Source organism: Pygocentrus nattereri, chromosome 22 (assembly GCF_015220715.1).
Source record: "Pygocentrus nattereri isolate fPygNat1 chromosome 22, fPygNat1.pri, whole genome shotgun sequence".
Classification (NCBI taxonomy): domain Eukaryota; kingdom Metazoa; phylum Chordata; class Actinopteri; order Characiformes; family Serrasalmidae; genus Pygocentrus; species Pygocentrus nattereri.
In genome coordinates this window covers 18,357,871-18,374,813 of record NC_051232.1, presented here as the reverse complement: position 1 = coordinate 18,374,813, position 16,943 = coordinate 18,357,871, and the positions used below count along the sequence as shown (strand labels likewise).

The 16,943-nt window shown below is 38.4% G+C and overlaps 1 protein-coding gene across 6 annotated transcripts in view; it reads right to left on the bottom strand.

The window, feature by feature from the left end:
- The window catches only part of limch1a (LIM and calponin homology domains 1a), a 96,755-nt gene that overhangs the window by 4,415 nt on the left and 75,397 nt on the right, over positions 1 to 16,943 (bottom strand). For 2 of the 6 annotated variants that reach the window (XM_017709404.2, XM_017709410.2), the window contains 11 exons: positions 16,355 to 16,454; positions 14,676 to 14,732; positions 11,286 to 11,311; positions 10,992 to 11,105; positions 9,177 to 9,269; positions 8,576 to 8,766; positions 7,928 to 8,028; positions 6,902 to 7,007; positions 6,134 to 6,220; positions 2,294 to 2,402; positions 1,395 to 1,497 (listed from right to left, as the gene is read on the bottom strand). In XM_017709404.2, coding sequence (XP_017564893.1) covers positions 1,395 to 1,497; positions 2,294 to 2,402; positions 6,134 to 6,220; positions 6,902 to 7,007; positions 7,928 to 8,028; positions 8,576 to 8,766; positions 9,177 to 9,269; positions 10,992 to 11,105; positions 11,286 to 11,311; positions 14,676 to 14,732; positions 16,355 to 16,454 — 1,087 coding nt within the window. The remainder of the gene's footprint in view (positions 1 to 1,394; positions 1,498 to 2,293; positions 2,403 to 6,133; positions 6,221 to 6,901; positions 7,008 to 7,927; positions 8,029 to 8,575; positions 8,767 to 9,176; positions 9,270 to 10,991; positions 11,106 to 11,285; positions 11,312 to 14,675; positions 14,733 to 16,354; positions 16,455 to 16,943) is intronic. The other 4 variants (XM_017709406.2, XM_017709408.2, XM_017709405.2 and 1 more) reach the window with 4 other exon arrangements.

Sequence of the window (16,943 nt, the reverse complement as noted above, 5' to 3'; positions counted from 1 at the left end):
TGAGGCCCAGTGAGAGGATATCTAAGAGCATCCGAAATTGAGAAACCAGAATGAAAGCTGAAATCTAACGTGTTCTGTGGTGAGTGTAGTTGCAGTCGCTTTTTTCTGTCTCTGAGTTTTCTCCTTTTTCTCTCAGCGCCACTGATCAGTCAGCTGCCACAAACATTGAGCCCCTCTAAATAAGTAGGTGGAATGTATTTATCTGGCTGTTCAGACATGGAACAGAAATTTGACACATAATATTTTTGAAAGACCATAATTTTAATACATTTTAATGGTACTGTTTGTTACTATTTGTGAAACGGTGATTTTTAACCCATATCTTTTCTCCGACTGTGCTTCAAGCAATACAAGTCCAGATGGAGTCTAAAGGGGGCTAATATCAACTCAAGACTGAGTTGACACTGAGACCCAAAAATCAAGTCTTCAATACCAAGGCTTAACTTGTTAATTTACTACCTGATTTTCTAAAGATTCATTCAGGACAACAGAATTAATGCTTGGACATTTAGAGGGTTATGTTATTAATTTTGCTATACTGTTATATGAAATTATTACATAGTATGTACTTAATTTCCATTCTATATTGACAGGTTTGAGCCTGTACTTCTGGACAAAAACATGGCAAAAATATAAAGGTGTATTTTTCTCCAAAACAATGTTTCCTTTTCCACTTAGAAACACAAACGTGGTATAAGGAATGAAGCTCCAGCAGTCCGTTTCTAAATGTAGTCAGATGTGAGGATGTTTTTTCAGTTTTTCAGGAGACAATCATGTTTCAGAGCCCCAAGATTTGCCAGGTTTTAAAGCAACTGTCATTTTTTGATTTGGTTTACAATCGCTAGATTACTTCAGAGCGTGCTGGCTGAATACAAATAAATATCTTTTTTGTTATTACGTCTTGACTTTATGATGATTGAATCATGGCAATCAGATGTGGAAGGCCAGTTAAAAAAAGCGCCAAGAAGTGTGGAAAAAAAGGAAAAACATGCTGCTTTTTCTGTTCCACATTAAATGGAGCAGCAGTTCAATACTGGAACCTGTAATAGGTTGAATCTAACTGCTCGACCATTTAAGGTGAATAAGAATAAGAAGCCAAGTTTAGCTTTGTTGAATATCTTAAGTCCTTTGTGTCTTATGTGCTGGAAAATATTACAGTCATTCACGCTTCAGTACAAGTTGGGCCATGGCTTGTTTTGCACACAAGCCCAGGAGACGAGCCTTGTCTGATGCAGCTGACCAAGTCGAGAGGAAACAAAAACAGCATGGCAATTGCTCTAGTGCCATGTCTATCCCCACAGGACTAGCCTTTGTGTTTGAGCAGTTGAGGAACTAATTTTCATGCGTAATGGGACTGAAGTGAAATAAACAAGTACAATGTTCTGCTCACTCACCACGTGATTTGATATAGCAATCTTGACAGTTGAGAACTCCGTTTCGAATCCGAACATCAGTTCCTGCGCTTGTGTCACCGAGTAGCCCTTTACACACACCACACTGCAACACACAACACACAAAGGCATTTCATTGATGGTAGACTGTGAAAAGGGCACCTAAAACTAGCATTTAATGTGTTATTTGCCATGTTATGTCATATTCTGTAGGGCAGCATTGCATACACTGGTGTGTTTGAGTCTGGAAACCTCCAAACTGTGCTGGACACCAGCCCTCCAGAACCAGAGTTGTGCACCTCTGATGTAGTGACTAATAAATACAGATGTGATGTTTGACTTCCCAGCAGTAATGCTGACCACCTGCCCTCCCTCTGCTTTAGACAGCTAGTGTGAAAGAAAAAATCAGACAGCCCATCTTCATGCATCTGCCCCTAAAGCGCTTGAAGTTTTTTAAAAGTTCCTTCCACCTTCAAGATGCATGATCTGAGGGCAGTTGTTCTGGTCTTTAATCTGGAAAATCTTACTCTAGAGACTACTGTGGCAATGCCACAAGAGCTGAGTAGGTGAGTGCCCCTTTAAGCCTGCATAGGCAAACACACATGCACGCACATATACACTAAATAATAATATGCCAAAAACAGTAAAACATGAAGACATGAGGGTTCACTTGTGTTTTTGGATAGTAAATAAAACAGCTATACTTTGCGGCTCTCTTGTTCCTATTACCAGCACTGTAAAGAAATCAGAGTCAGTAAGTTTGTCTACAATGAACCGTTTTAGATCAAACCACGCTAAATGACTTTGTCAATCCCCCCTTTTCCCTCCAAGAACTCCATTTAGGAAAGGTCTATCTAAGTAAACTTTCCCCAATTTCATTCAACACACGCACTTACACATACCTTAAAGCACTGGATGTGGAAGTAGAGCCCCAAAGTCTCAATTATCATAGCAGCTCCTTTACCCAGTGGATGTGCACAGCTGGAGCAAAGCTTCTTACCACTCACTGACCTGTAGAGGGCACCAAACAATACAACGCTCCTGTAAGGCCTAGGAAAACATCTCTTTTAATCAATAGACAAAACATAAATGGTTACACAATAAAAGACTGTTTTAAGTATAAATTCCTACCAAGAACCTTTGGCAAATGTTTTTTTCACAGCAAATAATGAGGGAATGTCATACTGTTAGTCTCATCTGAAAACCTTTATAAAACCATATATTAAAAAAAAATTCTTTATAAGCAGCCAAAAAAGAATGAACCCAACTTTTCACATAGACTTACTGTGAACCACGGAAATTAACCAAAATGTGGGCAGCCACTTTAGACAACGGGGTCTGTATTCACAAACCACCTCAGGAGCAGAAGTGCTGATCTAGAATCAGTATTTGTGGTACAGTAAATATGGGGGACTCTGATCCAAGATCAGTCCCAATTTTGTCTAAAATGGCTGCCTGTAGCAGTGACGTTTTCTTTATGTTTATAGTTCACAGAGAGAAGGGGTGTAAATAAACCAGAAGTACTGCTCTAGCTCAGATCTCGAGAAGTTGGCTAAATACTGTTACAGGGAAATTGTGTATAGTTGTTTTACTCCGTTCTGAAGTGTGTGCATAACGCAAAGTCTGTTGGACGCAACGTTCTGCAGCAACATTTGCCCATCAAGTCTCCACGGCAATGGCTGTCCGTATGGCGTGTGCATGGAATGCGAAGGTAGCCACAAAACTCCACAACCGGTGATAAAATGAGTGTTTTGCTTTCTAATTTTCTACAAACCTTGTTGGCATTCGTTTGGATATGTCATCTACTCTAAGTATTTTATCTGATGATCTGTGTTTACTGCTAAAAATGTGTGATTCCAGTCCACTATAATTTAGTATGCTAGTTAATGCGACTCAAATAGCCTGCTAATGTCAGCGAGTCCTTGCTAGGTATCTGAATATAAACATATCTGATATGAAAGTCATAGGCTGAAGGTTAGGGGACCAGCCTTGTGCCCGTAAGGTCGCTGGTTAGATCCCCTGACCCAACAGGACGTGACTGAAGAGCCCTTGAGCAAGGCACCTGACAATCTGTGCAGTGAAACACCCACATACACACTAGAGCCCAGAGCGGTGGGCAGCCCTATCCACAGCACCCGGGGAGTAGTTGGGGGAACTGTAACTGGGCTCTAGTGTGTATGTGGGTGTTTCACTGCACAGATTGTTTTCATTTTATTCCATTTGAAGATCACAGAGAGCCAGAGAGGGACATTCATGCAAGAATCCAGATAATTCTAAAGGATTCGCAAAATTTTTTGTACAAATGTGTATCACAGCATGACTAACTTTGCATGCAAAGTTCAAGCGTTGTATAATGGCCTGAAAGGAAAAGCTTACACATTTTATTAAAATGATAAAAGAAATGATAATGGGTGTTTTGGGATTTGTTCTAGTGTCCTTCTCTAATGCTCTAGCCACAAGCTAATGTGCTGGCTCCAAGGTAACACAGTAGCCATTAGCTAACATGTTAGGCCCAAGGTACACAAGCTTGCCACAAGTTAACATATTAGTCCGTAACACACTAGCCACAAACTAATATGCCAATTACTTTATGATTTCACATAATATGATTTGAAGAAGCAACTGGAAACATGCCTTATGTTAACATGTGGATGTGTCTATTTTCAGTTTATTGGAGCATTCGATGTCATGAAAGTGCAATTTTTAAAATAAAAGCTGTGCTTTACTGTCCTGATCTAAAGGCAGAAGCTAATATGTTAGCCACAAGCTAACACACTGGCCACAAGCTAATATGCTAGTCACATTATTGTACAGTACAGTAAGTTTGTTACTAGGGGTTTAACAATGTACAATTCAAAATGCAATTTGATAAAATATACAGTACAATACAAAACAAAATGGTGCTTCAAGGGGATTTTAGTAAAGATAATGATTCTATAAAGAACCATGACCACTCAAAGACCCCCTTGCACGACTAAAGGTTTCTTTGCATCACGAAAGAGTTCTTCAGACTGATGGAGAATGTGCCATGGACGGTTCTACAAAGAACCTTTTTGAAAATGCCACTTTCTAGAACCCATAATGGTTCTTCTATTGTTGTCTATCTATGGTGTCAAGCTTGTAACTAAAGAAAAAAACCCTGCTGAGTGTGAATGAAATATCTTGTCTTTGTAGTGTATTCAGTTAAATATAGGTTGAAAAGGATTTGCAAATCATCGTATTCTGTTTTTATTTATGTTTTACACAACATCCCAACTTCATAGGAATTGGGGTTGTACAAAGAACCCTTCAATTGTGCAAAAGATTCTTTGAGTGGTCATGGTTCTCTATAGAACCATTTTCTTTATTAAAAACCCTTGAAGCACCATTCTGTATTACATCGTACTGTATATTTGCAGAAATCAGACGTGGCTAAAAATGTCCCTATATGTTAATATGTTAATATGTTAATGCTTCCATTAGTCACAATAATACAATATTTTAAACAAAAATGTTCTTTATAGTATATCAATCTAACACTCTAGCTAGAAGCTAATATATCAGCCTCAATAATATTACAATCTGGGTGCTACGACAACATGGCACATGATAAATATACAAATTACTGAACATAAGCACAGTGGAAAGACACTGATGCACAACAAGACAAAGCGCAGAAGACATCAACTAAAATGCATAACACCTTGTAACAACAGACACTGATACCAAAAAGCGATCATTTTAACTTTTTTGCATTTTAATGCACTCAGGTTATAACCCATATATGAGATGCAGTGAGCATAAGACTGAAAAAATACTGCATTAATTTATTTAACATAGCCATGACATAACTGAATGAGACCTGCAAAATAAGTGTAAATATTTGCATGAGCTCACTGGGCACAAAAAATTAGTTGCATGCATAATTTATTGTCTAACACTTGGTAATGAGTCCTCTTGCTGTAACAGCACCAATCCTGTCAGGCAAAGATTACACCAGTCTGAGACACCTTACAGTTGTCATCCTGGAAGACGGGAGTGTCTATGTGTTCTGAACACACCAAGTTAGTGGAAATTTGGGCTACAATAGGCAGGAACTCTCAAGAGACTAGTAGACAGGATTATGTGACAGTGCTGCATTTGAAGACACTAAACTCTTTAGTACAATCTAATCTGCTGCCAGTGTTTTACACTGAGATTCATGATTATGTGTTTGATTTGATACACCTGTTAGCAACAGGTGTTACTGAGACACCTCAACTCTAATTAGGAAAGATGTCCACATACTTTTGGCCGCATAGTGTACATGGGTCTTAAAGGCACAGTAACAACGAGTCTACCAAATTCTAAGGGATAAAGTTAGGTTTCAAAGCGAACATTTAAAAATAAATGTCATACATGGAAAAACATTAAACATTAAACATGACCTCACTTTTACTTTAATTTAACCGCTTATACTTTTTTCATTATTACACTATTTGATTTGAGTATGAATATTAATATGAATAGAAATGTTAAGTATCAGAGAAGAAATTATACATGCAACTCATTTTTTGTCCAGAGAGTTTATTTAGCTCTTATCTAAAGCAAACTAAAATGGTAAGATCATTGTTGGGAGTCGTGTCCTCTTACCGGTAGAAATACGGAATTCAACTTTTGTTGTAATTGTAATATTTCACAGATAATTTACATTTCCCATATACGTACAGAATACATTGGTTGACAATGTTTTATGTAATACTAAAATGTGTAAGAGATCCTACCTGCTTGGTGATGGGGGCAGTGTGTCTTGTGATGATGGAAGTGATTGAGATGGGTGCGTCCCTAAAATGTTTTCATACGAGCCAGTCCTGACCACGCACACACGCATACACATAGCATACACAAACATGAGAAAGCAAGCAAGTCTATTGGTTTGCTTGCATGCTTAATTTTTTCCCCTTTTCTTCACACTGAGTATAATAGTGAAGATCATTTTAATATTAATAGCATCCTTAATATTTATGAAAAAGCACTTAATACATAAAAACATGAAATTTGACAAATGTACTTTTATGAATGGGGGAAATATGATTTATCCTGCAGTTGTATACAGAAAATTTGGGCACCTCTGATCAAATTGCATGTCCTCTGCAGAGAACATACCTCTGCACATTTTAATGCACAGTAACTTCCACAGTTATTTCCTTTTCTTTCTACAATTAACAGCTTTTGCAAATGTTAAACTCAGCAAATAAATAGAAGCTGGGCACTGAAATTTGTAGAAAAATGTAAGTTTTAAGTGTGTTCTCTGTAAATGATGTGTAAACATAGTTTCATATAGAAAATCAACAAAACATGGAATTTGACCGGGGTGTTCAAACTTACTTTTTTGCATACAACAGCAGTGATTTGCAAGACAATAAAGCAAACACAAAATATTTCAATGTGCTAAAAATAAAGAAACATTCAAATGCTGCTGAACATAACAGAGCCAAGCTGAGAACAAACAGATATATATGCATATGTTCACATGCACATCAAACACGCACCTCCTCATCCTGGGAGGCTGTGTCTGTGAAGGGCTCAGATTCCTGTCCAGTGAGGCTGTTTTTTTCCATTCTGGTTTGCTCTCAGATTTGGAGCTCCAAGTCCCATCTGCATTACCAAACACTATGTTAAATCAGTCTTCAGAAAATAGTTGGGACAATAAGTAAAACAAAAACAGAAAGCAGTGATTTGTAAAGTGCATTTCACAGGTATTTAATCACAACAGCACAAAAAGAGATGTAATATCATTTACTAATTAACTTTACCAATTTTTGTATTTCTATGCTAACTCCACACACTACGCCTCCAACATATTTTAAAAGAGTTGGAACAGGAGAAATGTAAGGGGAGGTTTGCAAAAACATTTTTTCGCAAAGTGGCTCAGTTGAAAAAATCCAACATTATTAAAAGATTCATAGACTCTGGTGAAATCTTTGTGCATAAAGTGCAAAGCCAAACACCAATAGGAATGCCTGTGAGCTTCGATCCATCAGATGGAGCTGCAATAAAATCTCACGTTTTTGTGACGCATATCGCTACATATGCTCGGGAAAAGTTCAGAAAACCCTTGTCAGTAAACATAGCTCTTGCAACAGCTTTTTTTGCTGTAGACTGGGGTTCAGTCCCCACCTGGGTAAGCACTCTACACTATACCAATAAGAGACCTTGGGCAAGACGCCTAACACTACCTTCGCATACCTGTGTAAAGATGATCAAATTGTAAGTTGCTCTGGATAAGAGTGCCTGCCAAATGCAGTAAATTTAAATGTAAAAAGTTAAGAGAAGCTATATATCAACAATGTCCTGAAACAGCACTGCCTTCTCTGGGCTAAAGCAGGAGATGGAGTGATGCACATATATTATATATATTACTGTTTATTATATGTTTTGTTTTTTGTACTGTTTTTAACTGAATACATGTCAAAAATGATTTGCAAGGATTTTCCTACTGTCAAAACTTTTTTTGTATCTGGTTCTGTAGTTGTATGATTGAGATTTTGTGTGTTTGAGTGGATGAGGAATGTTACCCTGTATGAACTGTAGTTGTGGTGTAGCTGATTGACTCTCCTGATGTTCTGCTCTCTGGCCATTCTGCTGTGCAGGTGCAGTTGCTTCTTTGTGATCAGAGCTGTTTGTGGATACAAGTAAGATTACCATAAAAAAATATATATATACTACTTGCAACATAAACAGTTAGGCACGTTAATGCTTTTGTACCAAAAGGTCGGATTTTTATAAAGTCTTATCCCTTCTACTGAAGCACATGTTCAGAAGACTCTTGAGTGGATTTTATCTACTGATCAAAACAAATTTGTGGCAGTTTCATTAAAGCAAAAGGGGGACATACCAAAAACAAAAAAATTCCAAGATTGCAATTTTCACTCAAATTGTTATTCTGATGATCATTTGTAATTAAACAATTTGTATATAAAAAGAATGCAAAATAGAAGCACTCAGACTTTTTGGAGCCCACCACACATCAGCAACAAGATCTCCCTCTGTTACAATTTTGTAACAAACAGACCAATTTAAATGGTTCAAAAGTACTTGGAAAAATATCTAAACATGAACTTCTACTACAAGGTAATGATGTCTTTTTGTCCTCCAGGGATGATACCATTTTGAAGATGTGTACACCTCACACATATTCTCAGTGTCTGTATTTATTCTGTTACCTGTGTTCTACCACATTTTTCTTTGTCTGTTTCTCCAGCTTTTCCTGTTTTTTCTCCCAGTCAGCCAAAGAGAGGACAATGTTGTCGTGAGAAGGTGTGGAAAGCTGCGGGTCTTCTGTCACACTGGGAGAGGACAGACCTGATGCGCGTGGAGTCAACGGTGCTACGGTCTCTTCCAGAATACGTCGTTCCTATTAGGAATCAATTACTTGTCAGGTGAGCATGAAAACACCACAACTGTAGAGCAGTCCTGGTACTGAAGAATCCTTTCCTATTTTTTTGTGTTTTTCCTGCTTGAACACACCTGGACTTATTAACATGCCTTTTCTGAGCTGAAGTGTGCATGTTACAGCAGGAAAATATACAAGACATTGAGGATCGGATCATTAAGCTATTGGCCCTGTGTCAGGAAAAAGTATGTAAAGTATTTGGATTTCTGCATTAATTGGTCATAAAATGTGATTTGTTTTTTTTACAGGTATAGACAAACACAATGTGCTAAAGCTAATAACACACAAACAACTATAATCTTCTATATCTTTCAGAACATTAGTCATGTTTTGGAACATCTGAGCAAAGGAAGCAGGGTATGATGGCCCACCTCCTCATTGTGTTTCCTCTCCTCCTCTTCCACTTCCTTCTGAGCTTTCTCCCACTCCTTCTTCAGCCGCTCCTGTTCCTGCTGATACTTCTCCTACAGAGAGACAGAGACATGGAAATTAACATGGAGATCATGGGTCACCCTGAAGAGACAGAAGGATGCAGAAAACAGAAAATAGTATGTGACATAAGAAAAGATGAAAAGACCTGATGAAGATGGAGATCTGACAGAGGACTAGTGCTGCTACAGGTACTCAACTAAACAAGTGAACAGACGAAGGGACCACAAGGACAGTGAGGTGGACCCCTGGACCCCAAGCTGAAAATGCTGACTTAGTATAAGATCCAATACCAGCCCTTTGCATTGTAGCAGTATTTAGTATAGTATTTGCCTGAAATCATATGTGTTGTCGCCACCAAGCTTACACCAAACAGTGACAGCTATCTGTCGATGCAGAGGACCAATACCTGATCCTCAAGTAACTGTCGATGCAGAGGACCAACACCTGACCCTCAAGTATCTGTCGATGCAGAGGACCAATACCTGATCCTCAAGTATCTGTCGATGTGGAGGACCAATACCTGATCCTCAAGTATCTGTCGATGCGGAGGACCAATACCTGATCCTCAAGTATCTGTCGATGCGGAGGACCAATACCTGATCCTCAAGTATCTGTCGATGCGGAGGACCAATACCTGATCCTCAAGTATCTGTCGATGCGGAGGACCAATACCTGATCCTCAAGTATCTGTCGATGCGGAGGACCAATACCTGATCCTCAAGTATCTTTCGACGCGGAGGACCAATACCTTGATCCTCAAGTATCTGTCAATGCAGAAGACCAATACCTGATCCTCAAGTATCTGTCAATGCAGAGGACCAATACCTGATCCTCAAGTATCTGTCGATGCAGAGGACCAATACCTGATCCTCAAGTATCTGTCGATGCAGAGGACCAATACTTGATCCTTAAGTATCTGTCGATGCAGAGGACCAATATTTAATTATCAAGTGTCTGCTAAAACAGAGGACAGATACCCGATCCTCAACCTGATACCAATATCTGATCTTTGAATATTTGTTGATAAAAAGGGCCGATACCAAGGATCAACAGCTGATCCTTAAGTGTCTTTTGATACAGAGTACTGATAGCTGATCCTCAAGTATCTGCTGATACAGAGATTCAATACTTGATCTTCAAGTATCCTTTAACCCTACTGCTCCATAGGTGCCTATAAACTTGAAACTAAATTTGGTAAAATTAGTATTAGTACAGATATCTAATCCTCAAGTATCTGCTGATACCAAGTACCAATACCTGATTTCCAAGTACAGAGTAACAATACCTGATCCTCAAGCACCTGCTAAGTATCTGGAATGCCCCTTAACTTTTTTTATTTTTTAGAATATTTTTATTGTCCAAAATAACAGAAACAGAACATTAAATATATAAATCTATGGTGCGTATGGGTAAGCACCCAGTAGCTTCTTTGGCTTGGCAAAAATGGCATTAAATGTTTCACGTCTGAAATTCTCAAGTCATTTGTCTTATACATGCATCCCGTATATAGTTATATCTACTCAATTAAATTAATTATGCATTTCCCTTTACAGCTATGGATAAAACTGAGCTCAACCTTGACTGCATAGACAAATAGTAGACAGGCTGTGGAAATCTTCTGCTGGGTTTTGCAAATACTATAGATACAATCAATGCAAGCTTCTTCTTACAGAATATGGAAGTTTAGCAGAGGTAGTCCTGGTTGCTGTAGCTGTGGATGTTCATGTGGCACACCTGCAGCGGTCATTGTGTACCTGTAGCAGGCGCTCCTGCTCTTGCTGCCACCTCTCCTGCCGTTTACGCTCTTCATTAGGATCCCAAGTCCAGTGATCAACCCGCTTTGCGAGGTTTAAAATCGGGGTTTCGATCTGACACACAAAAGTACCCACAAACACATACACAGCGAAAAAGGAAAGAGGGAGGAAGAAGGAAGTAACAGGACAGCTTGCAGCAGTTCTACTCAGTGTAAAGAAAAAAAACACACAGAAAAGGAAAGAAAAACCAAAGAAGTGATGGGAGGGTAATAACGGTATCTTGAAGGTACTTACACATTCGCTGGTAAAGTCAAGTCCCTCTGGAGAAGACAAAAAATGAAAAGAGTATTTAGAGAGTCTTTATATCTACTGAAGTATCTGCAGTACGCACACTCAAGCACAAAGCCTATTACTGAACTATGATATGGCATAATGCTTTAGTGATCCCAAAGAGGGGACGCTAAGTTGACATCTCAAGGGTTGGGCGATACTCATTTTTCAAAATCGCTGATCAGTCTTCTGGAAAGCTCTTTATAGATCCACCAATTATTGAAAATTTTTGCATGGTTCATTTGTTGAGACGTAAACAAAGTCATTTAGAGTGGCTGGATGTGGAAATGGTACACACATTGAAGTACACCACTGAGTTTGAAGGACAAAAAAACATAAAAAAATTGAATTTAGACATGAATAAATGAGTAGCAGAAAAGTAAATAAATAAAATTGGGATATAAAAGCATAAAAGTTATAAATTCTTTGTCACGATTGGCCCCTCCCAGTCCTGTCCATGTGTTTGTGTTGTGTTTTGGTTTTGTAGTCCAGCCCCCTTGTTTAGTGACTCTGCCCCTGATTGTCTCCACCTGTGTGTCCCTCGTTTACCCTTATGTATTTAAGCCCTGTGTTTTCCCCAGTCTGGTTACTGGTCTTTGTTTGAATTGTTTGTACTGTTTGATGTACTGTTCGGTTGTGTATATGTTGGCTACATGAACCTGGACTGTCTAGACTATGACCCTGGATTTGCGCTGAATAAAAGTCGCTCATCTCTGCATATGCGTTTGCCTCCTCGCTCCCCGGGGTTACATTCTAATTTGATATTTATGCAATTATGTAATTCTACATTTAATTATTTGTTTGTTTATATGTTTCTTTCTCCAGTATGCTAATAAAGAAAACTATATGCTATTGGTTAATCATAAAGAAAGCAGCGTGTTCCATTATTCTTGATAGCAGATGAATTAGACACTGGACTACTGGACAGCTGGACATTGACTACATTCTGTTTCAAGTAGAGGAATTAAGTGCAGGTTTAGGAGAGCTGAGAGGTGAAATAGATGTGGATGCATCCTCATATTAACAATTGAACAAAGTTCAATTTGGGCCACAAGGTGGCACTGAATATTTCCAATAAGTAAGTTTTAATAAGTTCAATAAGAAATCAGACCAGCAAAACACTGAAGTATTTAAAGGGAACCCTGACTTACATGCCTTAAAATAATATGAGTTCAATACTATTAAAATATGGTATATAAACTGAAAAACAGGGCAAATAGGCAAAATGTTTTTAGCAGGCCTCTGTGGTCACCCTCTGATGATGTCATACATTGTACAAAGGTTTTTGGACACTTGATTGGTAAATTTGTTAATTTATTGACATACAGTTGCAATTGCATTTTAGTGTCTTCAGAAGTACATAATTTCAGCTGTATTATGATTTTTCAATCGATACTTTGGGTTCAACTGAATAATAGCAAGCTAGAAAATATTCTCCTAACCCCACATTTTACATTTAATCCAAAGATCTCCAATGCACCATCCAACACACCTGACTCTACATTTCATTAACATTCTGAAAGACAGAAAAAGTTATAAAATTGTTTAATTAATCAAAAATATTGTCTGGTTTTTTTTGCAAAATTATTGTGAGGAAGATTGCAGACTGCTCTGATACTGTCGTGCACTCCACGTCTAGAAGACTTCAAATGGTCACCCAAAAGAAAAGCTATTCAAAAAAATACAAAATGAAAACATAAAGAGATACTAATGTCTATCCTGCTAATATTTCTGCACTTTAACTATCTTACCTAAGTTGTTAGTTAACTACTGGTTAAGTTTGGTTGAGTTTTAATTAGTGGATGTGGTCATTATTGCTGGCTGTCATCACCTTTGTGATGAATATGGATGAGTGGTTTCAAAATTTGCCTTGGAATGAATGAATAAATGAACAAGACAAAAACTGAATTCAGAAAGTGTCACAAAACTATTTTTGAGCTCTGTATGGTTGCACTGGTACTCAGTCCTACAGAAAATAAGTCAATAAAGTGTTTTTCTATCGGGTAATGTCACACTGCAGCTAACAATGGAAAGGTTTAACAACATATTTGGGTTAAGTTAGATACTGAGCTTGGTGTTCTTTACTCAGTGAGCAAGAGCGTGAGAGTGAGAGTGAGTTTCAGGCCAAAAAAGCTGGTAGTCCAGGGATTTTATTCATAAATAAAGCTTTTCCACCATGTCACTGCAGTGCTGAGAATGATCCACCACCCAAATAATATCTGCCCTGGGGTGGTCCTGTGGGGGTCCTGACCACTGAAGAACAGGGTAAAAGGCAGCTAACAAGCCATGCAAAGAAACAGATTAACTATAGTCCGTAAACGTAGAATTACAAAGTGCACCTATATAGTAAGTGGATTGATCAAATGGACAATGAGTGTAGAAACAGGGTAAATAAAGTGACCAGTGAGAGTAATTGGACAATGTGCACCACATTAAGGCTGACATGTCTTAGCAGTTCAGGGTTCCTATTAAAAATACTGCTATTTCATAATTCAACATTTGCATAAATTAACTGTTCATGGAAAGGAAGAAAGTCAAACAACTGGTGAAAAATAAATCGAAGAATATATTCTTATCATATTCATCCAAACAACTATTAACTTCTACGCAGTTTATGCAAACATACTGAGCTTGCACTGATAACACTGTCACGATCGCCCAATCCTAGATGGCAACACAACCAATAAGACAAAAAGACCATAGAAACAAAACAGGACATGACAACGAACAAAACTAGTGTGCTAACACTGAGCATTTTTAGAACTTTCAACTGGTTTAAAACCTAAACTAGCATGGAGAAACTTTTTTTGCTGCAAAAAAGATTAACATGAATGCAAATTCTCTTTAAATCAGCCATCGACATATGATTTACTCTTTATTCTTGTGGTTCTTACTATAGAAGCCTAGTGAGGATCTACTTAAAGGGGAACTCATGATTTTTCATGATTTCTGCATAACTCTATTGTTTACCTGTAAACAAAGGCAGTGTTTTGATGTGAAATGTTTTATTGTAGGCTGCACAGCATTAGACTGAATCCTCAGTGCCCCCCACTTCCTCCATGACTTTTCCATCTTAATCATTAAGTTTTGTAGAGATTGTGAAAAGTTGGAACTATGGAATTCCCCTTTAAGTGGTGAGACTGAAGAGCAGCTGTAACAAACATCCAGTCTCATAGTGCCCTCAGCAAGTCTGAATGTGCAACTTCTCCGAATGGACAGATCGACAAGGACTGGACCCACTGACGAAGGACAAGAAGCAAGAGAGTGGCAGGTGGATGAGTGTGACCTCATACTCCACCCTGACCCAAAAGCGTCACTAGGGTGAAAGAACCCTGTACAGTCGGTCACTTTTACCTGTTGGAGCGAAGAACTCCCAGCGTAACCTAGAGCTACTGGAGGAGTGTGAGGGTTCTGACACACATACGTAAATAAACATACACACACCAAAAGCAGCCAGAGAGAAAAGAGGGCAGAAAACAAAGGAAGACAGATAGAGAGAGGACAAAGAAACAGGGCCAGAAGCAAGAAAAGCAAACAAACAAAACAACCAAAAAAAACAAAGGAAATGGGGACTTCAGTGGGAATTAAAAGGGAATTCCAAAGTAATGTGGTAATACAGAAGGGAGTTTGATAAAAAGAGAGTTAAGGACATTTAGAAGAAGCCACTGTGTTTCTGACTACTCTCTAGCTGTGTTCTAAAAGCTGGGCTGTAGCTGAGAAAGGTGGGTCCTTTGAAGGCTCCATAGTGCAAAATGGAACTATCATCAGAAATCTCCAGTTGCTGGAGGATCAAATTTAATGAGGAATATGTTGTTTTCTGTGAATGAGATGCTGTCTAGCAAAACATTGGCCCAATTTTTGTTGAGATTGAGTGGTAGGGTGAAGTGTTATGGCTACATGGCCCTCCAAACGGAGGTTTTTCAGAAAACCTGGCAAGATGGCGGCCCAAGTGACCAAAGAAACCCAAAGAAACGTGAGAATTTTCTCTGTTAAAATTTACGATAACTATTGTATTATCTTTAGTTTCGTGTTTGTTTCAATGTATTATGGTCATTTTCTTCATAACAAGCATAAAAATCGCTAATAGCATGCTAAGGTCTTGTATGTCACCTTAAATAGTCCAGCAGTTCTGAGGCTTGAAGCGTCAGAATGTAACTGCTGCACCATTTAAGGTGGAATGGGAAAATTCAAACATGAAGCTGGTGAATAGCTGACTTCAGCTTCATACCACCAAATAATTAGGAGTGGGTCATGATAAATAATCATCTTATACCTTGTCTTTGAAAGCATTTGATGCTCTAAATGTGACTAAAGCCCAGCAGGAGGTTACCCTTTCCTGCTATCACTGAAGAAGGGCTGGGTTGTCCCATTTCATAGAGGAAGATTTCAACCACTTCCCCTTGTAAGTCAGTTCCAAGGGGTTAGGGTGACACTCAAAAACAGCGGGCAGGGGTAAAAAGAAGAAATGGGATTGGGCTGTTGATGTGAATTATGTAATATGGGGCAAGCAATACAATTTCTTTGCAATTATATGCCATCTTGCTAGCTAAAAACTCCCTGATTCAATGTACACTCCCTTAAACAGACAGACGTAGTGTAAATAGTAACAAAACCTTGTATCTCCAAAATGGTAGCTTCACAGGAGAAGAAAAAACCTTTTAACTTGCCATGGAAGTTAAATTAACAAAAAATTTTTTTCAGTGTAATTTTTGACCATTTCTGTCCATACATCATGAAATTTTAACAAAAGGTAAAGAATAACTGAACTTTTGAAGTTCTGCAAAAAATAAATGTGTCCACAAAGGATTATAGGTGACAGTAGTTTGGAAGGGAAAGTGGTCAGAACTTCTTGGCTGTATTCAAAGGATCTTTCAGAACATAGCAGCTCTGGATGACTGCCCACCTGGGCCACAGCCTAGCTTTTGGAATGCAGCTTCTGTCTCTGACCTTACAGTGTTTGACTACAGTATTCTGTCCTTACGCTGTGTCGTTTAATCCAAAACAAAGAAGCATGGGTAGTGTAGTTTTGTTACCTGTCAGGGAGAGTGAATAGGACGCAACATCAGTCTTTCCGGAGTCTGTAGAGGAAACCTCATCACAAGACTTCTGAGCTGAACCATCTGAGGTGCTCAACTAAGGGGGGGTGGCAACATATCATTTCATATTCTTTATTAGAATAAATGCAGCAGAAATGACTCATCCACGCTACACTCACAAGCTACTCCTTCATGGTGACTACAAGGCAACCGGCCCCATTTGTTGTGATGTTTTTATTGAATACCCAAATTTAGAGGATGTTACTCATTTCAAATGATTTGCTTTGTAAAGTGTGAAAGATCCCATTGTTATTATAGATGAAGATGTCAGAACTGGTAAACAGAGCAGAGGTGATGAAGGCAGCTAGTTTACCTGCAACTGAATCAATTACCTTTAAGATGTACTAAGAAGGCAGCGATACGACTCAACAGTGTTTAGCTGTGCTTGCATTAACAGTTAGCATCTTTTACCCTGAAACAATGCCTTTTCAGAAGGCTACAATACAGAACTTTTAAGTTTTTATTTTAACGAAATGTGCTATTTTACATAAACTAAAAAGATTCATTTCACAGAAAAAAATGATCT